The sequence below is a fragment of the Herpailurus yagouaroundi genome, unplaced genomic scaffold (assembly GCF_014898765.1).
Source record: "Herpailurus yagouaroundi ecotype Mexico unplaced genomic scaffold, PumYag 77, whole genome shotgun sequence".
Lineage (NCBI taxonomy): Eukaryota > Metazoa > Chordata > Mammalia > Carnivora > Felidae > Herpailurus > Herpailurus yagouaroundi.
In genome coordinates, this window is record NW_024412388.1 from 8,105,097 (window position 1) to 8,126,820 (window position 21,724).

The 21,724-nt window shown below is 50.5% G+C and overlaps 1 protein-coding gene across 3 annotated transcripts in view; it reads right to left on the minus strand.

Moving 5' to 3' along the window:
• MTOR (mechanistic target of rapamycin kinase) overlaps nucleotides 1-21,724 on the minus strand; it is a 134,450-nt gene that overhangs the window by 23,209 nt on the left and 89,517 nt on the right. For all 3 annotated transcript variants that reach the window (XR_005786404.1, XM_040461178.1, XM_040461193.1), the window contains 8 exons: nucleotides 20,909-20,984; nucleotides 17,830-17,969; nucleotides 11,375-11,475; nucleotides 9,415-9,530; nucleotides 7,887-7,964; nucleotides 7,573-7,680; nucleotides 3,875-4,000; nucleotides 3,645-3,776 (listed from right to left, as the gene is read on the minus strand). Coding sequence is in view for 2 of the 3 variants with exons in the window: in XM_040461178.1 (XP_040317112.1) it covers nucleotides 3,645-3,776; nucleotides 3,875-4,000; nucleotides 7,573-7,680; nucleotides 7,887-7,964; nucleotides 9,415-9,530; nucleotides 11,375-11,475; nucleotides 17,830-17,969; nucleotides 20,909-20,984 (877 nt within the window). In the remaining variant the exon portion in view is untranslated. The remainder of the gene's footprint in view (nucleotides 1-3,644; nucleotides 3,777-3,874; nucleotides 4,001-7,572; nucleotides 7,681-7,886; nucleotides 7,965-9,414; nucleotides 9,531-11,374; nucleotides 11,476-17,829; nucleotides 17,970-20,908; nucleotides 20,985-21,724) is intronic.

A 21,724-nucleotide genomic window follows, 5' to 3' on the forward strand; every position in this document is an offset into this window, starting at 1 on the left:
CGGGGCAAAAACTGTGGTTTAAAAAACCCGATAGAACCCTCAGTGCCCGACTGAGAATACAGAGGTGGCGTAGAAGCCCCTCATACGTGCAGGTGAAACGGGGGGTGGGGGGAGACACCAGCCGAGCAGACGTCCAGTTGAATGGGGCAGCTTAGGAGCAAAATGCTCACAGCAGCCTCAGTCAGATCTATTTACACCACGGGGTTTTATACCAACAAGGCACCTGGGCTAGGAACGGGATGCCGAGTGAGGGAAGAGTGGAGGGAGACACGGAGCCAGAGACCTGGGAATAAGTTACAAGCCGTCTGTAGAAGCCCACATGTCCACACACACCAGTATCTTAATAAACGGGGTCCAGGGGCGCCTGGGTGGCTCAGTCGGTTAAGCGTCCGACTCTTGGTTTCGGCTCAGGTCGTGAGCTCACGGGTCGTGACTTCAAGCCCCGTGCCCGGCTCTGCACCGGCGGTGGCATGGAGCATGCTTGCGGTTCTTTCCCTCCCTCTCGCTCTACCCCTCGCTCTTTCTCTCCCTCTCAAAATAAATAAATACATAAATGGGGTCCATATGCTCTTCAAAGGGCTTCACGGGTGGAGACAGAGCATATGGACACAAACGTTCCGACGGAAAAAAATGGTGGAATCTAAACCCACCAACACAGTGAGGGGAAACGCTACGTGAGAGGATGTGAAAAAGAGGCTACGAGTCCTTTCCTGTAGAAGGGGGGGGGGGCAGGAAAAGCTAACGTTTTAAATAAATAAGGTCAAAGCGGTCTTCTTCCGTGTTTTTAAAACACAGAAGCAGGTCAGCGGTGACAGTCTTGAAGGAAAAATAAAACTCCCTGGCTTGGGGGCAGAGACCAACCTCAGACACTTTTCAACGTAAGGAATTAATTGGCGTCAACGGGATGCGCTCACCCCAGAGCCAGAATGACGTGACAAACGATTTATCAGGCAGCTAATCCGTGCGGGGGGACATTGCAGACACACAGATGTTCAACAGTTAACAAGACAACTGTCCCCCTCAGACAGCTAGCTGCCTTCATAGGGTCCCATTACTCACCACTGGCTTTGAAAAATGAACTACGTTAGCATCCCACACCTGGGAAGTGATAAATGTTCTTTTAGTTTTTCTACAAGAAACTGCACTGACCAGACTTAGAGCTGATTAAAAAGAAGAAGAAGAAGAAAAAAAAAAAAGAATTGAGAGGCAGCAGTAAAAAGATCAATCGGGGGGCTCCTGGGTGGCTCAGTCGGTTAAGCGGCCGACTTTGGCTCAGGTCATGATCTGGCGGTCCGTGAGTTCGAGCCCCGCGTCGGGCTCTGTGCTGACAGCTCAGAGCCTGAAGCCTGTTTCAGATTCTGTGTCTCCCTCTCTCTCTCTGTCCCTCCCCCGTTCATGCTGTCTCTCTCTGTCTCAAAAATAAATAAACGTTTAAAAAAAAAAAAAAAAGATTGGGAGAAAGGTGGCTGACTGATAACTCAGTGTGATGAGCGTGTCCATCAGGTAAGAACTACACCAGGAACGCTGAGGTCAGGGCTGTTTGGAGCCCATGAGCTCTGTGTCACTGACAGTCCAGACACACAGGTTAGAGACTTTTGGGGAGGCTCAACAAGGCACTGAACAAAAAATAAATTGCCCAAACCGGGGAGGACTGGGTATTACTTTGGATTTGAAGCTCAGTATAAAGTCAATTTATCCCACTCGGGAGAATCTATATCCTTCTCCTCTGTGGCATGGAGGCAATTTATTTTCAAGGAATTGAAAATGTTCTATTAAAATCCCTCTTGGCTCCGCCCCTGGGAAGCGAGGAGAGAAAAACTGATTCTCTCTCTCTCTCTCTCTCTCTCTCTCTCTCTGACGGATGAGGGACCGGCCACTCAGAGGAAGGGGTTTCTCTCATGCCCAGAGTTTAAGCTGCACATCATACTCTTGGCTCCTGGATGCCTGAGTGGTTTGTGGGCAAGACGGACAAGCTCAGCTTAGCGAAATGTCATGGAAGGACCGGCCTGTCTCTAGATTCCGGGAAGCGGCTCACCTAGGAAAACACGGTACGTTCACCTACTGCCTGACGCCTTCCTGCAAAGCCGACGCTGCTTTTCTCAAACTCTTTCTGCCTTATGCAGGGCAGAACACAACAGTTTACTGAATTGTTTCTAGTGGCAGGAAAGCAGAGCTCAGAGAAGAAAAGCACCTTGTTCAACAGCACAGTTATTACTAAGCACTTGGTTTTCTTTGAGTAGCTCCCGAATGTCTGCGAAGGCAGAACATCTCTAGCTCTGGGCTTGAAGTTCGAGCCCCTAACTTGAAAGAGGTTTCTCAATTTCTAATCCATGTCGTTTTATGGGCTCCCACCAGAATGTGGGCTCCCAAGAAGAGGCTGTGATGTGTGGAGAAGCCGGGCTGTGGTCCCATGTTGAAAGAAGCCACTCCTTGGTTGAGACATCAGCCAAGAGGCTCCCGCTGCCTGCCTTCGGCAAGACGTTCAAAGACTTGGAGGCTGCACGTAGGAAGGCAACCGGACTATATTCAGATCCAGTACCTTCTGTTTTTCTCATCTGCCTGGAGGAGGTCAGGCTTTGAATCGGAACCGCTCTGGCCTGGGAAGCTTGCAGAGCCTTGCAACCACACCAAAGCAAGCCAGACCCCAATGAACAACAGGAGGAAACCCCCCCCCCTTCCCCGCCCCCGACCATACGAGTAGGGAATGCAGCTCGGGCCGATACGACTGAAGCGCACCCCTGTCGAAGACCAGCGCTGGGCTCCAGGGCTCCCGATCCCACTCTGGGCGGCATTCGTCGTCAGAGTCGACCATCCGAAAAGAAGGCAGTTTCCAGACACAGTCCTAGATTTCCCTAAGCATGCCTCCCACTGAGACACGGCTGCTATGTTATGGCATCTTTCCACGGCCACGGCCGCAGTGCAGACCCCTCTCACGACGGGTCCCAATGCGGGGACCACAGTGGCGAGAGAGGGAGAGCTGGGACGCCCTCTCTGTCTGGTAAGGAGGATGAGGAGCCAAAGCGGATGCTGATTTTGCCTCTGGGGCCAACTTTTTGTTAATCATCGCCATCATCCAGGAAGACGGTTTCAAAAAAATAAAACCAAAGCCCCCGCCAGGAGCTGCATCTAATTCCCTGTCGGGGGAAGGCCCTGCCTGTAACTGAAGTAAGAGGAATTCTACACTGGCTCCAAGGTGACGCTCCCGACTGGATTCAACATTACACTCGGTGTGGCTGCTTCTGAATCCCAAGCGATGATAGGACAGGAGACGAGAAGTCTGAAAACGCAAACTGGTCTTGTGAAATTTCCCGTCTGTGCTCTCACAGATAGGCTGCCCTTTCGGTATTGAATAGCCCACCTTCTCCTGGGGGGGGGGGGGGCGGCAGAAATTCAGCTTTCTCTATGTTCTAGCATGCTCTATGTAATATAATTGATTACACTCATTGGTTCGATCAACTGTATACGTGCACGTCCTCGAATATGATTCACTTTTGAAATTGGGCCAAATAGCTTCCTACCAGGAGCTAACTCCCTGACGTGGTGGTTTGGATGCTGTTCCCCTTTGGGCCCCGAGGCAGTGACAAGCCGATTAGTGAGCATCCTGGAGCGACGCGGTCTACTGCTGGACAGAATCGGACACAGACCTTGCGAGCACTCTTCCACATGTTTTTCATGTAGGCGTAGGTCACCTGAGGGTGAACTGTTGGCAGAGGATGGTCAAGTTGCCGAGACGGATCAACTCCCAGGAGCAACACCAAGGTCTTATGAGCAAGAGCCTTAAAACCAAGAGAGGTCAGGTTATAAACAGAACGGGACCGGGAGCACCGTGCCCTCCTCAGCCTCCCACCCTGTCCTGGTGGTAGGGGTGACTCACCAGCCTGCCACTCTTGCCACACAGGCTGGCATACTTGAGCCAGGTCCTCATGTCCTCGTGGGGGCTGACCACGAGGGAGCGCACCATCAGGATTTTCTGCCAGTCCTCCACGATGCGCTGGCAGCCCTGGAACATTCGGGGGTGAGAGTTAGGTAGGTCTCCTGCTGTCGCTTAATCCCCGACAAGCAACAGCAAAACCCACCTTGAGCCAAAGAAAAGAAACTCATTTTTACAACCTCAACTTTCTCAAGGGAAGGGTACTGCGAAGAAAACAAGAAAACAAAACACTTCTTAGGAACCTCTCAAAATCTGAGGACCAGGGGAGTATGGACTCTGGTGCTTGGATCCTGGCCCTGCCACTTACCATCGATGTGACGCTGTGCAAGTCACTTAGCTGGTAAAAGGGGGTAAAGGCAGTACCAACTTCATAGGGCTATGATGAGGGTGACAGGAGTTAAATTATTTAAACTGCTTTTCTGGATTGTAAATAATGCATCTTTAACTTTTTTTTTTTTTTTGCTTCAGTTTCTCTGGATGAAGTGGACTATCACTGACAAACGCAATGTTAAAATGTATCATGCAGGGGCTCCTGGGTGGCTCAGTTGGTTGAGCGTCCGACTTCGGCTCGGGTCACGATCTCGTGGTCCGTGAGTTCGAGCCCCGCATCGGGCTCTGTGCTGACAGCTCAGAGCCTGGAGCCTGCTTCAGATTCTGTGTCTCCCTCTCTCTCTGCCCCTCCCCTGCTCGTGCTCTCTCTCTGTCTCAAAAATAATAAATAAAAACATTAAAAAAAAAAATGTATCATTCAGGGGCTCCTGGTTGGCTCAGTTGGAGAAGCTTATGACTCTTGATCTCGGGGTCATTAGTTCAAGCCCTGTGTTGGGTGTAGAGATTACTTAAAGATAAAATCTTTTTAAAAATGTATCATTCAAGATTTGAAAGATGAATTAAGTACAAAAGAAGTTTAAACAATTAAAATTTCACATGACATTGCTCATAAATTGGTGGCATAAATAGTCCTGAAGTTATTAATTCCAATTAAAGATAGGAAAGGTGATGAGGAATCTGAAAAACCGAACCAGACTTGTGACCAGTTATTTACTGACGCCTAAACCTTCATGAAAACTTGCCTAGATTCTTTTCTCTTCATTTTCATTTGTCCCAGAGCAAAAACTGCACGGAGAAGGAAAAGTGCCTCATTTGTTCACATCTATACATTCCTTTAAAAAAAATTTTTTTTTTCAACGTTTTTATTTATTTTTGGGAGAGAGACAGAGCATGAACGGGGGAGGGTCAGAGAGAGAGGGAGACACAGAATCGGAAACAGGTTCCAGGCTCTGAGCCATCAGCCCAGAGCCTGACGCGGGGCTCGAACTCACGGACCGCGAGATCGTGACCTGGCTGAAGTCGGACGCTTAACCGACTGCACCACTCAGGCGCCCCTATACATTCCTTTTAATGACAGTAGAGTGGGGGCACCTGGGTGGCTCAGTCGATTATGCGTCCGACTTCGGCTCAGGTCATGATCTCACGAGCTCGAGCCCCGCGTTGGGCTCTGTGCTGACAGCTTGGAGCCTGGAGCCTGCTTTCAGATTCTGTGTCTCCCTCTCTCTCTTTGCCCCTCCCCTACTCATGCTCTTGGGCTCTCTCTCTCGAAAAAGAAATAAAAGTAATAATAAAAAAATAGAATGAATTCATCATTATTAAAAGGGGTAGGCTAATTTTATATCAAAAACTTCTGAGGGAGAGCGGGCCTCTCCTCTTCCTCACTGTAAGAAGTCAGGCTCAGAGACAGACCTGCAGGGGAGCAGAGCTCCTGAGACCTGTCACTCCTTTGGTGAATTCATCCATTCAAAAGGCAAATCGAACCAAATGAACCATCCCTCCATGGAGGCGATTCTGAGAGTCCAGCAGCAATGGCCACAGGCTTTTAAGTGTAACAGGATCCAGAGTGAACTTAAATGCAGAACTCAAGGCACATGAGGCTGACCTCTCATGCTCCCCACTGGGGACCTCTCATGCTCCCCAGCTCTCATGCTGGTGGGGGATCTCAACGGAAATGACCTGATCACAAAATGGCGGCCTTCCAGCTGAGGCGGCTTATCAAGTGCTTTGACGACAAGCCATCCATGAGAGCCAAATTTCTGCCACAAACTTAATGCTTTATTTTCAGGCCTTGGACCGTGTCTTTCCGTCCCATTAAGTGTGGCAACAGTGATTTGGAAAGTTATAAAAACAGAAAAAAGTACATCGAGTGACTGTTTTGGGAACTTCTCACCATCCGCTAGTTTCTTCCAGGTGCTGAAATGATCGGGCCCCCTGTGAGCCAGAAAGCATCTTGCTGTCTCAAGGTAGGAAAGTCACGAAGGCCTCCGATGACGACAGTGTTTTGGACACGGTAAAGTCAAGCACGGGTTTCCCCTCTCCAAGACTCATTTACTCCACCCCCGTCCGGGTCTCTATTTGGACAAGGTCTCCCTTGTCAGAATGGCAAAAGGTTCATCAGATCTCTGATGTGGAAACTCTTTACCCCATTACAGACACTTAAAGAAAACCGGGGTGTGTCCAAGGCAGGTGGGAAATGCTTGCTCTGTGGAATTCTTTTCTGGTGGCCAGTAGACAATTTTCCGTCAAAACATTCACTGGGCATTTCATAATTGCTAATAAAACATCTGAAAGAACTGCATGTGCTCACTGCAGAGCGTAAGTGACTGCATTCACACACGATCTCTGCCTCCTGCTCTCCCCTCGCCAGCGGAATGTGCCCAAAGCTCCCCAGACAGGAATGCAGCCTGGAGTGAAAAGGTTTTATCACAGCCCACTGAGGAGGGGCCTGGAGAAGAATCTGGAAATAGGTATGGATGGGCCAAGAGGAACTGTCTAAAACCGTGGCGGGGGGAGGGGGGGGGACGACGGACGAGTGGCTTCTGGAGCGGTGAAGGCTTTTTCTCCTTTGCAAATGAACTTGCCCTCCTACCAAAGCAAGGAATGGGAGAGCTGTCCTTTCCAAGAACACTTAAGACTGCTGACTCCCACATCTGGAACGGACTGCTCCTCACGCTTCAAACGATCAGAATATACAATGAAAACACTGATGCAGGACTTGGAGAAGTTCCTCCGTGAGGGAAACTTCAGAGTCAGAAGAGAGACTGTGGACGACTATGGCCTGAGGAACTGTACACGGCAGGGGTCGGTCAATCGAAGCATCAGGTAACCCCGGTTAAAAAGCTGGATGTGGGTGGCCAGTAAGTGGATTCAGAGCAGTGGTTCTCAGTGTTGGCCACGCACTGGAAACATCTGGGGAGGCTGAAGAGATACTGATCCTGGGTCTGTCCCCAGAAATTTGGATTTATTTAGTCTGGGAAGCGGCCTAGGTATCCGGACTTGAAAATCTCTGCAGGTCATTCTATCATGCAGCTGAAGTGGAGAACCACTGAATCCGGGATTAAGATCCTCAGCAAGTTGTCTAGAAGTGGCACTTATTAAAGACGTTTTCTTGCACTCCTCGAAAAGGGTAAGAGGAGGCTGAGAATTGGTCATTCTCTCACACCTAAGGGCTTAGGTGCCCAGACTTTGAGCACTTTGCCTTGAATGCAGCCCCAGCCTCTGTGAGGAGGCAGGGAGCGCATGGCGAGCCAGAGCGGGGGGGGGGGGGGGGGGCGGGGGCGGGCTACCCCGGGGCTTTCTACCGGCCTCACCTGCAGTCTCTCCCACCAGATCTGGCGGATGATCTCCCGTCGCTCGGGGACGAGTTTGTACTGGATAACCTCCTCCAGCTCGGAGAGCATGTGGCAAGAAACCATGGCCTGATGGAAGCAAATCACATTCCAACTTAATACGGCATGAACAATCCACAGCCAGGATTCATTTCAATCATTCCTTCTGGCGACAGGGTATCTGCTGAGAACACACAGGCATGTTCTCAGCGGCCTGTGAGTCCTCACTGGCCCGCCTGATAAAAGAACTGAAATGAGCCTTTAAAACGACACTGTGCAGAATGCTCGACACTCACCCCATATGCCCGACTGTAGCTCTCTCCTGCCATAGCAGTTAGCTCTGCATCCAGCAGGTCCCTGGCTTTGTCGATACACTAGAAGAGAAACAGAGAAGACTGGAACTGAGCCATGGGCTCGGGAGCCGAGTGTGGTCTTAGGCTTCCTAACTAGTTGGAGCTTATCTGTTTCACTTAAATTCTAGTGATGGAGAGAAAAGTTCACTGAAGAAGGAAAGAAGCCTTTTACCAGATTTGCAAGGCTAAAGAAGAGCATTATCCAATTTCCCAGAAAAGACAGAACGTATGGCAACCAAAAGCTTAACATCCCGAATCCTAGGTAACAAGGGAAGGAAAAGGCATGCTGAGAATCACTGTGTTCTCAGGACGTCAGGGTGGCCCAGTCGGTTGAGCGTCCGACCTCGGCTCAGGTCATGATCTCACAGCTCGTGGGTCCGAGCCCCACATCGGGTTCTGTGCTGACAGCTCGGAGCCCGGAGCCTGCTGTGGATCCTGTGTCTCCCTCTCTCTCTCTGTCCCTCCCCTGTTTGCGCTCAGTCTCTCTCAAAAATAAATGATAAACATTAAGTAAAAAAAAAAGAAAAAAAGAAAAGAATCACTGTGTTCTCCTGTCTCAAGACAACAGCTTGCAGACCTGCCTTCTTTCATCTTTTCCTTGCTGGACGTATTTGTGAAACTAAACTGTGCAAACCCTTAGTAGCTCCAGGTGGCCATCACTGGCTTCTAAGCGTCTTGTCCTCATGCAGGAGTGCCGTGGCTCCTGGCAGAGGAATGTCCAGACCTGTCCATGTCACAGGCACTTCTGTGCCTGTGAAACGACGGCCCAGGCCTCAGTTCTCATCATGTAAGCCCGAGCTCAGGGGATGGCCCCAGGACTGTGGTTTGAGTCTTGTGTTTCCTCAACTCAAGACCCCGCATGCAAAGCTTTTCCTTTCTCGAATATTTGAGCTTCGTTACTGTGCCCCCATCCCTTGGGCGCTCGGGTCATTTACCCCAGCACCTCACCCAAGACAGCCTGGTGCCTGTTAGGATGTGACCACTTTGTTCTTTTATCCCGTGAGCCAGCACAGGGTTCTCAAATACAGAGCTCCCTTTCCCAGGCCATCGCTATGTGACACGCCTGAACAGCCGAAGAACCTGGAGACTGACCTCTGCAGACGGGGCTGCTGCTTCCCAAACCCTCTTCGGGTGAGACACACTACCCTTCTGTACTACAAGGGACGCTGCTAAAGCAGAGCGATCAGAGAGTGCAGTGCTGACCCGAGAAGCGAATTCCAAGACCACGTAAATGGCAAATTCCAGAACACCTCTGTCCCGCTTAGAGCAGAAAGTGGCCCTGGCTGATGTGCTGGCAGTCTTCTCGCGAGTCTTATGCTCCAAAGCCTAGATTCTGATGTGCTCACGGAGCCGAACCCCAGAGCGGAAGAACATTAGCCCATTTCCACAGGGGCCGCGTGCCTCGCAACTGACGGGGCACGACTAATTACCTTTCCTTTGCTAGACGGTCTGAGTACACGTAGGCTTTTACCTGTTGCGCCAAGGAGAAGAGGTCCTGATGTAGTGCCAGCACAGCTCTATAAAATGCCCCATCGTGGGTGTCCCGAGGGATCATACAGGTATATTCCTCCATGCTGTCCCACTGACCTACACACACACACACACACACACACACACACACACACACACACAAAGAGAGAGAGAGAGAGAGAGAGAGAGAGAGGAAAGCATTAGGGTGGTCAGCTTGCTAGGATGCTAAGGTAGCGGCTCAAATTGGCCTTGTCATTGTACCTGGCATTTAGCTCGGGGTTCGAACGAGACGGGCTCGTGCCTGATGTATCAAAATCCTGCAGAGACTCTATACCCTACAGGGTTGAGCGAGCCAGTGTAACAAACAAAGCCACATCTATCTTCCAAACACAGGACTCCACTGCTGCCCCAGGGAGCTCCGTGAAAGATGGGAGAAACCCAGTGAGTGCAAAGCCTACCTGTCAAGAGGCTTTAACGTAGCACCTCATTAGCCTAGAGGACTCTCTCAGGCTTCCCTAGGTGACACGGGATGGCTTTCTTCCCTACTAGCAAAGCAGCTCGCAGTTCAACGGTACATTGGAAATTACATTTTCCCCTCAACGGCTGAAAGAGGCCATTACCCAGACAGGGGGCAGGATTAGACAAAGAGTTCGCCCGCCTCACTCTGGCACTACCTGTGCCTCAGGAGGGAGGAGTTAAATATTTTAAAAGGTTCTGTTATAACAGAAAGATGGGCTGGGTCACAGCACAGTGGTCTCCGGATCAGGGCACAGACCGGGGAAAGGGCTACATCCAGAAAGAGACATTGACTTCCCCTGACGGGGGGGAGCACGCATCAGATGCCAGCGTTTCCGAGCCCATCTGCAGAAACGCTATCAGCCTCATTAGCTGCAGACTGCAGGGCAGCCGATTTTACAAGGCATTTTCCTGCCTTTCACTCCAGACCATCGACTCATTCATTCTCGGTGCCTCTGGGCAAAAGCAAATGGCAAACGATGACTCCTCAGGAAGCACTTTGTTTTTGAAAAATGTCCTGGATCCGGCCCAGAGCTCATGAATGGAAAGGATATAAGCTCCGTGACTCAAGAGGGATGGAATGGAGGTAGAGGGTTATGTAACCTTCCTCTGGACTCCACAGGTGAAGCTTTTCACTTGGGGCGTCCTGTGGCTTCTGTCCCCGCTTATTGAGAACATCTCTGGACCAGACATTGGTAATCTCAGCTGGGGCCCGGTGTCAGAAATCTACACTTGTCTGTGGGGACTGAAAGGAGATTTCTGCCTTAAAATACTCAGGGAGTAAGGGGGGTATCAGGCAGCAAGGAGGAGAACAGAAAATACAGAACTGTGAAAATGTTTATAAGTGCTGGAGAAGGTGAGGGCATATGGGAGTTCGTTATACTATTCTCTTCACTTTTATATGTGTTAGGAAAGTTCTAGAATAACAGTTAAGAAATAAAAGGAGACAGACAGCTGTCTTCTCTCTTTATTCCTGCTAGGGGTAAAGACATGATGGGTGGAGCTCCAGCAGCCATCCTGGATCATGAGGTGGACTTGAAAATGGAGGTCCCACACAAAGCGGAAGATATGGAGAGAGGCTAATGGCAATGGAGCCAGACACTGGGTTGGAAATTTCTACTTCTAGATATCATTCGTAAGAGAGAAAAATAAACCAGTATTTTGTTTAGAATAAACAAAACCTCACTAAATATGTCAGTTTTGATGCTGGCTGGCTGGTTTTCTTGGCTTCCCTGGCGAGGGCCATTTTTACCTGTGTCTACCAAGTCAGTCACGGTCATCAGGTAGAAGGGACGGGTGGGAGAGACAGACGTGGGTACAGGCTCTTTGACACTTCTGTGGACCTCACGTTTCTACCTGTAACCACAGCTGCCTTGATTTCTGAATGCGGGCCCCCAGCCACCCCCTCCCTGCCCCGACGGGGGTGCCTGGGAGGGAAGCCTCACCTAAGCCCCAGGCAGCTGCAGCGGCCATCCGGGCCATCTTGGCTTGGGTCTCATCGTTAACCAGGGTCCACTTCTCACAGCACTGCTGGTGGAGCTGCCCCCTGAAGGAAGAGAACCAGATAGTTGTGTTACCCGAAACCACTTCCACAACCTGTGCGTCATCCTCTCTGGCCCCCTGGGTGAGCTGGGGCCTGCTGTGAACCGGGAGCCTTCAAATAAAAAGCACCCTTGACTGGGTCCTAAGATATAGGAGAAGTGGTCGGTGACTTCTTTCTACGGCCTGGTGGCTCACCATTTTGTCAGCGGATGACTTTATCGAGGCTGGGGACTGTGTCTAACTCTGGGATCGGAGATGTCCTGGGCATCCTGCCCCCTTCATAAACACTAAGTAGCTTCTTTCCTAGGCCAGTGAATTTTGGGCTCTTTCCCCTTAGCGGGCCTACAGAGAAAGCAATCTGAAGAGACACAGCGACATCTGGACATTCATCTTGGGCTCAAAGGTTTAGGGAGGACGGGCTCTTGAAAGTGTGATACAAACGGCTGTGGTCTGAAATGAGACGCAACTGAAATCCATCAGCACAGGACGAAGGCTCAACCGTGGTCACGCCCACCAGAAACCCAGATGCTCGTTCCCAGATTTTATACAACTGCTGTTCACGTGGGGAAGGACTATGAGATTCCGAGATCTGAATGGTGCTCAAGAGACTTCGATCCACCAAGAGGGCAGAAGGCCTCTCGAGAAGCGAGACGTCCCGTTGACTTCTGACACTGTTGCCTTCCCATGTTCCCCTCCTGAATGAACGGATGTCAAACCTTGCTGGTGGGCGGACAGGACCCTCTGTTTTCCTGTCAGCTTCAAGACTCAGGAGACTCTAATCCTTCACGCTTTCCGCAAGAGACGCTGCAACTTTTTTTTTTACTTTTTTTTTTAAGGATGTTCTAACTCGGTCTTGGCAGTGGAGTCAAGAGAAAAGGTACAAGTTCCAAGTGGCCCAGATCAGAAGCTGTGTGGGACATGAGCTACCCGGTGTGTGGTAAAGAATGCTGAAGCCAGTCAGTTCTGAAGGGCTCTAGGCTGAGCTCACCGAGAAGCGGACTAGCGACCACTGCTAGGACAACTGCTCAGGGCCGTGATCCAGCACGGTGGCACAGCCGTCATTAACCTCTCTGGCGCACGATCAAGAGAGCCGGGGCCACGACATTCTAGTTCAGTACACAGCTAGGATCAAAAAGAGGAGGAAGGGGAGTGGGCCGCCTCTGTGCCCTAGGCACTCACTGAAGCTCGGTGATGGGAGCAGAATGGAGGTCGCTGTTGGCTTCCTGCCATCCACCCCCAAAACCTTCACCACTGGGCCCTGTAAGGGGCGACCTTTGAGCAGCAGTTCTCAAACTGTCTGTGCATCACAATCCCCCGGAGGGTCCTTCCTTCAAATAGATTGGTGGGCGTCACTCCCTGAGCCTGACTCAGGAGGCGTGCACTGGGGCCTAAGAAGGTCCACGTCTAACAAGTTTCTAGGTGATACTGACACTGCGGCCCCGTGTCTGAGAATCACGGACTCAGCGGCAGATTTTTGTTGGGGTCCTGCCTAGACGTCGGGGAGGAAGCTGCCTGATCTCTGAACGGTTCTTCTAACCCTAGATTTCAAATCTGTATAGCTGGGGGCCACAGGCAACTCAGCACCCTCCAGTCTTGTCAGGACCACCCAGCTCTGTGCCGTAGGTCTGCGGACCCAACTGTGCTTTTCATCTAGAGGCAGGGAGCTAGTTCAGTGTGAAACACCACAAACTGTGACCTGAAAAGACACAGCAGGGAGCAGCGGCCCCCGACGGCAGACATGGGCACCGCCTCCAACCTGTGGCCTGTGTTAATAGCTGCCAGCACACACAGAGGGGGGTTCCTCTCCCATCAGCATTTGTCACAAACAAAAATGCAGAATACACTGAATCTTAACGTTCAAAGGCAAGGGGAGAACAAAATCAAATACATAAGAAAATATGAGTCTGTGTGTGGGGCAAACAGTACGATCTGTTTTCTGATACCACTCACGGCACTCCAGGGAGAACTGGGTAAAATGCCTGTCCTCCAAGACTTTGACCTTCCCACTGAGCACAGGGGCAGAAAGCTCGGAAAGTGTTCTTTCATTTGAACACCTAAGTGGCTGACGGCCTCTGATCTCACTCCTGAGCAATCTGTTCTCTAGGACCCAAGGGCCTGTGAAGGAGTAGTTAGGGAGAGGGCTTACTCACACTCACCCTGGCAGCAGGTGTGGCTGTGTGTGCCATGGGGCTGGGCTGGGGGGACTAGCTCTTGCACTTAGCTTCCTGGGGCAGACGAGCAAGGGGAAGGGGTAGGTTCTTAGCTCACTGGTAACCCCTGGTCACTGCTGACGCCACCTCTGCGGGCGTGTTCAGGATACATACTCGAAGCGAAAGCTGCTTAGAAATCGCACGTTCGATAGAACTGACCGAACAAACCATGTGAGAACCCTGCAGGTGATCAGGAAAAGGATTCTGCTTCATTCATCTCTTTTAAAATCTCTTTCAGCCGGCCGCGTTCCTAAATCCCCTGGTCAGCATCACCAGCTACTTACACTTTATAGGTAATTATGGAACTGGAACGAATCCAAGAGAGCAGAGGCAAATGGGACCCAGCCCCGCCACGGCAGGAGACCTGGGTCACTTAGCTCTTGGGACCCCGCAGGCAGGCTGTGTCAACTTCCCCGAATGTCACAGGGGATTGGACAGAATCACAACGAAAGCCTCTTCAATATATCCAAGCTACCCCTACATAACCAACGTAAGAAAGTGCTCGTCTCGAATTCCTAAAGTGAGAAGGGGGCTGGAAACGGTCTTGAGAAGGAAGAAACAGTACGGATGGACTTTGAAAGGGGGGCAGAGTTTCATAAAGTGGAAAAAGGAGCAGAGGAGGAAGTGGGTACACTTCAGGAAACTGAATCGACAAACGCAGAGGAAACAAATTCTGTGGAGTCTGAAGAGCAAGGTTTGGCCAGAGCTCGGATTATGAGGTAAAGTTCACTGAGAAACGGGCTGGGGTCACAACACAAAAGACTTGGATGCTAGGCTGTGACACTTACATATAAATTCAAGGGCAAAATGGAGACGCTAAAACATTTTAGGAATTGGTTAGAGTTGAATTTTAAGAATGTTTACACCTTGTTGTGTTTTTTTTTAATCTTTCTCTTAATAGCATGGTTGTATGATAACCAATTTGAGAGTGGAAAAAATTGTTTTTGAAATAACGTGGCTAGTTTTCAACATACTACTCTTGCTTTAGATCAGTACCGTCCAACAGGTTTCTAGAGTGATGGAAATGTTCTCGATCTGCACTGTCCAATGCACCAGCCATCAGCTGCATGTGGCTGAGTACTTGAAATGTGACCAGTGTGACTTGAATCATTAATTTTATTTAATTTTAAATAGCCACACTTGGCTAGTGGCTACAGCAGTTTTGGATACCTGTCGGACATGAAAAACAAAAAAAAACCTTAGTTGTACAAACTAATGAGGCAGATTTGATAGGCTATGCTTCCTCATTTATTGAGGTGAATGACTCATTAGGAGAATGCTAATTATGGAAATAAATAATAACATTTCAATCTCCCTAATAATGGTTAAACCAGACAAACCAATTTCAAGCAATTTTAGACTATTATCTGCATATATGTGATCCAATGCCTAAGGCTAAAATCATTGACATTAAATTTTCATGCAGTACAATTAGATCTTTTGTCTTAGGAATACAGTAACAACTTTATATTAAGAAGTAAAAATAGCCATCGTTTGCCAAAGAATATCTATAATTAGGTACAGAAAGAATGTGTAGTGGGAGAGCGTTCTGCGTTCTTCTTAGAAGACTTCCTTTGATTTTTCTCCAATAATATTCTTTAAACTGCCCAAGGTATAACATTTCAGAACAATCTAAATTTGCCTATTTAGACAGACTGAGATTTCCTAATAATGACAAAATGGAATACCGTGAGGCCCTTGAGAAAACGAGACAGCACTTCAGGGAGTGACGGGAGAGTGGCTTACACGCGTTAAGTGAAAAAACAAGGTGCAAAGAGGTGTGCAGAATTCACCATCATAATGTACGTGGTGCACCGACGCGGACCGTCACCGGGAGTCTCCACAAGGACCCGGCCTCGGCGCCTGCGGGTCTGGGTGGCTGCGGGACGGGGAGAAGACTTGGTTTGCACAGTTCCGTCACTGTTTTGTACTAGTGGATTCCGTACCATGGTGTATTTAACCTTTTCAAAAATATAATGCTTTAAAAATAAAAACTGATTACAAGAACATAGAGTAAAAAAAAAAAAAAAAAATCCTTTAGGGACAGGGGCAGAGGCTGCCAATGCAGATCCAAATGCGAGGGTGCGGGCCTGTGGAACTTCCCCCAGACAGCTCCTTGGAGGCCTGGTTTCAGGGGAACCTTAGGCTTTGGGATGATCTGACCTCTGAGGAGCTCTGGGGGTGTTCCAGCTTCCCTTTATTCTGGAAGCTAAAACCGTAATCTCTTCCGTCCTCACTTCCACACCTAATCAGACTCCAAATCCTGTCAACACCGCCTCCTAAACACCTTGGGATCCAGCCCCCTCCCTCTCCCCCTTCTCCCCTTGGGTGCCCTCTGAACAGGCCCTTCCAACCCTTCTCTGGTCTCCCTTCGATCCACTCTCTTAATTTGCTCTGAAAGGTTCTGTGTATAATGCAAACCTGCCAGTCACGGCCCTCCAACTCCTCGGAGGGCCGTAGCCTTAACTCCTCACGTGGTATACACCCCACGCCACCTGGCCCCTGGCGACCTCTTCTGCCTCCCCTGTTACCTCTCCACATCACACTTGACCCTCCGAGCCACACTGAACTTTCAGAACACTGAACATACTGTGTTCACTCCTCACTACACACGTTCAAGTTAGGTATCACTTCCTCCTGGAAGCCTTCCAAACGCTTCTACGCCTGGATTAGGGCCCCTTCTATTTCCCACAGCCCCCTGCACTTCCTCTTTATTACTGTATTCACTCTGTACTACTGTAGCCCAGTTACCTGGCCTGTGAGCTCTGGGAAGGCAGGGGCTGTGTCGCCTGGTTCGCTGCTGCGTCCTTGGGACCTGGCACAGACACTGGCCATGAATAGGTGCTCAGTAATTACTGGCTGAATGGGTACATAGGGGCCTTCCGGTCTCCTGTCTCAGACACAGTCTGGATAATCCACTCGTGGGGAAGCAGCATGGCATTTCAACTATTTAAAACTATTGTTACAGTATTTCAGCATTGTGACGCCTGGGGGGCTCAGTCGGTTCAGTGTCTGACTCTTGATTTCGGCTCAGGTTGTGATCTCACGGTTCGTGAGGTTGAGCACCACGTTGGACTCTGTGCTGAGAGTGTGGAGCCTGCTTGGGATTCTCTCTCTCTCTCCCTCTCTCAAAATAAGAAATAAACATTAAAAAAATAGCATCTCACCACTGTACTGTGGCCTTTTGTTCCAACTATTTAAAAAAACTGCACACGGGGGCGCCTGGGTGGCTCAGCCGGTTGAGCATCTGGCTTCGGCTCAGGTCATGATCTCACGGTTCATGGGTTCGAGCCCCGCATCAGGCTCTGTGCTGACAGCTCAGAGCCTGGAGCCTGCTTTGGATTCTGTGTCTCCCTCTCTCTCTGCTCCTCCCCCGCTCATGCTCTGTCTCTGTCTCTGTCTCTCTCTCTCTCCTTCAAAAATGAATAAAAACATTAAAAAAAATTTTTTTTTAAACCTGCACTAGGTTCTGGGAAACAGAATAGGGACCATTTTTCCTTCAATGTCCCCCCAAAAATCCCCAGACCAAGACCTCGGCAAGTGTTTGCAGCTAAACTCCCCATTCCCCTTCAGTGTCCCCCAGTCTTAGTCCTCCCTTCAGGGGGCAGGGCAAGGCCATCCTGCTCCCTCCGGTGGTTAAAGTCGTCTGCTCAGACCACCGTCACTGTACTCTCCGGCTTTAATGACTATCTGCGATATGCTTGTCTCACGAGCCTCCTGATGGAGGGAGGCCTTATTTTCTGTGCCTCTTTTATGTCTGGGGCCTGGCAGAGTGCCGGGCACGTAGTAAGCATTCAATATAGATGAAGCATCTGAAGAGGGCGGTTACTCGTTCTTCTCTTCCAAAATCATTAGCAAGAACTAATAAAGAAAAGGCTGCACAGTAAGAACGTGAGGTCTGCATAGTCAAGGTCAAGAGGCAGACGGGAAGGAGCAGGTGTAGATCCTAACAGCTCACCCAAGCCCGCCCTGTCCTCGAGGACTTACAAAGTCTAGGTCTGAAAAAAAAAAACCTCCAAACACCCAAGGTCTAGATGATCCCCGGGAAGATGCCCAGTGAAACAAAGAGGAGTGTCTTGGGTGAGAACTCTGCATGGGGGAAGCCCTCCAAATCCGAAACCCCAGAGAGGGCGTTCCCGGCGGCTCACCATTCCCCCAAGGCCTCGAGGCAGCGCATGCGACCCAGCATGAGCTCTGGGTCGTCCTTGTTGGTGTCCATCTTCTTGTCGTAGGCCACGAGCGCATCCTCCCACTCGTGCAGCTTCTCGTACCAGGTGGCCTGGATCTCCTGCAAGGTGGGAAAGAGAGAAGACTGCTGTCGCATGGAGAGCCGGAGAGCAAATTAAAATTGCACGTTTTAAACCCCACGCTGCCTTTCCTAAGGTGCTAGATGCTTCCCCCGTCACCGTATGTCCTGGCTTTGGTGGAAAAGAACTTCAGCGTATCTGGAGGCAGCTTGGGTGGCGGTGCGAACACAGGTGCCTTGGCACACTGATGGAGTGACCCTGTGATAACCTGACAGCAGATGGTGGGCCACGTCCCCGTGCCCCGTCACGTCCTGCCCAGACGCAGGGGCCACCAGAGCCCTGGCAGGTGGGGATGCGATGACAGGGGAGATCCTTTGGGACAGCAGGAGGCCCCGACCAGAGCTCCTGCAAGGGTGCCAAGGCCTCGGTCCGCTGGAGTGCGGGCCGCGGGCCACCGGACCGGGAGCTGCTTTCCTGATGGGGCCGGAAAGACCAGGCATATTTGCACATTTGCTGGAGGAAAATAACTCGAATTTTTAAAAGCTCCTGATTCTCTGCATTTCTTAATGCGTTTTTAAACTTTCAGGAAATACTGATTTAAAATACGATAGAGCGCCACCGCTTAAAATTCTTTGGAAAACCTTTCCTCCCTTCTTCGACTCCTGCATCCAATGTTCCCTCCTGCTCAGCGCCTGGCAGGTCTGCCAGTGTCGGGGGCCAGAGGACGGTTTCCATTACCCGGGCAGACGGTGCGCCACGCTGGATTTCAGCGCTGGCCACGTGAGGAAGAGGGGCCACAGGCTAAAAGGGGCAGACTCTGGCTCTCCAAGTGGTCAGGGGACAGACCGCTTCCCGAGACGTCTTGGCCTGCAGCCACCTCAGTCTGTCTTCTGGGCTTCTTCCTCACCGGCGTAGTGAACGGCTACGTCTCTACAGGCCAGGGCAGTGGCTCTCCAGGGATTTCGCTAACAACAAGAGGAGTCTGCAGCGGATTCTGTACGATACGATCCAGGGCCCACCCGTGCGCCCCCCCATTGCCCTCCTTCCCTTTCTGAATAAAAGTCTTATTTGAGTGGTATTATTTGAGTAGCCGACCGCTACTCTGCTAAGCTCTCTGAAAGGACCTTTTCTTCTCGAACCTCCGTAAGGAGGTCATTTCTATTTTCAGTCGTTAACTCGTGCCAACTTCCCCTCGGCGGTTCTTGGCACAGCCGATCCCCTCGGCCGCCCCTGCACGAATTCCGCTGCCCGACAGCCCTCTGCCCTGTGTCGGTGCACAGGAGGGTTCACCCAAACCGGCCCGTCTGGCTCTGCAGAAGGGAAAACTACTTAAACTTCATTTTCCGAGGCTGTTTAGAAGGATATGAGAGAGAAAACTTAGAAGCGTGGCTGTAAAGACAGCGTTAAAATGAAAAACGCTAAAATTGGGAAGTAAATGATTTCTACCCCAGCGGGAAAGAGGAAGGGGGCCGGTGACCAGCGGATGGCACACGCTAGGCGCAGACAAGCAGAAAGCAGAGGCAGCGGCATATGGAGCAGGTCAGGCAGGGGGCAGGATATTTTGAATTGCAATAGATTGCAGAAACTGTAAGGTTTAAGCAATGAATCACACGAAATTCTAATGAGATTGCTGTTACATAAATTGTGCTGAGAAAGCGCAGGTTCTGCCAAGAAAAGCCAAACCATTGTCAGGCTTAATACGCTTCAGCTCCCTAAATATAACAGAAAATCCACCACGGGTTTAGCAACAATCCTGGACCTAATGGCCACCTTTAGAACCTGGAGACAGAGGAACTTGCACTTAAGGCTGGCGCTCTGAGCCGCTGGGTATTAGCTAGCTGCCGGCAGGTCACCCGAATGCCAGATGGTCATGGGAGCTTCGTTTCTATCGCCCTGACTGCGGCCCAAGCTCTAGGGAGAGCAAAGGAGGAGAATGAATGTCCTTGAGAGACTACGTTAAGTGCCCCCTCTGCAATCAAGGATTGAGGCAAAGGTAGAGACGTTGTCCCTTCTGTCCTGTCATCTGGACAGATGCTGTCTTGGTCTAGTTACAGATAGGTGCTCAAGATGGCAAAATACTCCCTGGAAAGTTCCAGTCCAATTGACTAGCCCCTGTGTGAGGCAAAAGCCTATGAAGCGGCCATGGATTTCTTCACTCTAACACACTGGGCTCTCGATCACGGCAAACCTGAGTAAGTGACCCACGCGACTAACAAAAGGTTCCTCATCAAATGCACCGACCCAGAACATCTTGACCTTCCCGGAAGTCAATGCCGAGCTGATTAAGTCAATGCTTTATATATGGTTAGGTAGTTACCAAAGCACCCTCCCCGGACCACAGAGGGTAATGGAAACATTTTAATATTGATAAGGCAAAGATGGCAGGAGAGAAGAAGCTATGTGAGCAATAATGAAATGGAACAATTCCTTAACAGGAGGTATAAATTATAGTACATTTTTTTCTGGAGCACTGGCCATGGTTTCTTCTGAGGTATGTACTGAGCGTTAATCGTGGGCCGGTGGCGATGCCAGCCGCCACAGATGACACAAAATAACTCAGGTCAGGGTTAAATGGATGATGCCAGACTGCCTGGGTTCAAGTCCTGGCTCGGCCAGTGATTCGCTGTCAGATCAGGTGAGGTTGCTGTTCTGCTGGGACCACCGGCTCCCTTCCTGTAGGATGGGGTCACGATTGCACCTCTACTCATCGGGCTGTCGTGAGGACCGAATGAGATGGTGTACACAAAGTACGCAGCGAAGGGTCGGGCACGTGCCAAGAGGCTGATGCACACCAGCTATTACTATATATCAGGTTCCGTCCTCCCGACCTATGTTCAATTTGAATGTAATCCATACAGCCGCTGTCTCCTTCATCCTTACGGTACAGCAAAGTCAGATGTCAGCAATTGGGAAAAGAACAGGAAAGTAACTTCCTCCAGGGGGTGGCTGAGTGCCTCCCTAGCCAGGTCTCTGCACTTACCAGCTCTCCGAAGTGTTTCATGGCATATTCTAATACCCCGGCAGCTGCCTCTGGCTGTTGTAGCTTATTATTAATGCTGGGGAGACAAAAGGAAGAGGGGGTTACACTCAACATGTCAGAGAGTGGGAGGCGTGGGGGTCGGGGCGGGTAGATGGCTCACCAGCCCACTGGAGACATGTCTTGCAGAGAAGGTGACTGTCTGTTACCACCCAGCAAGCTCAGTCTGAATGACTTCTTCTAAGGAACGATTTCATCTCGACCCCACACTCCTGGTTTTGAGGGGGCAGCGTCTGGTAGACAGGAAGCCTCACCGGCTCTGGGGCCCTTTCTCCAACCAGCACGGACTGGCTTCCTCTCAGATACTGTCAGTCAGGCACCTTGTGTCTGTTTTCTAAAAACTAGAAGCCCTGGGTCCGTATTTGGCCCTGTCGTTGAACACGACCAGATGAGGTCCCTCTGAACTTTGAACTCTTACTTCCGCTCATCAGTTGCCTCCAGGAATCAGAATGATCAAAGTCAATAAAAACCATCAGGCTCTGTGGGTGACACAGAAGTGGCACGGAGGCTGGGTCATCCACGTTAATGACAGAGCACCCCAGGGACTGTGGCTGTGCAAACATCTTGACTGCTCCCCCGATAGCCCATTTCCTTCCAAGATGGACGCTTCCGTAGTCCCTCTTCGAGGACCACCCCCTCCCTCTGCAGTGGGCAGCCAGGGACCTCATCCAGGGTCACATGCCTGGCGGAACGATGCTTTTCACTAGCGACACGCTACTCTGCTGTCATCTGTGGGCAGCATGTGGCCACTGGGACCGA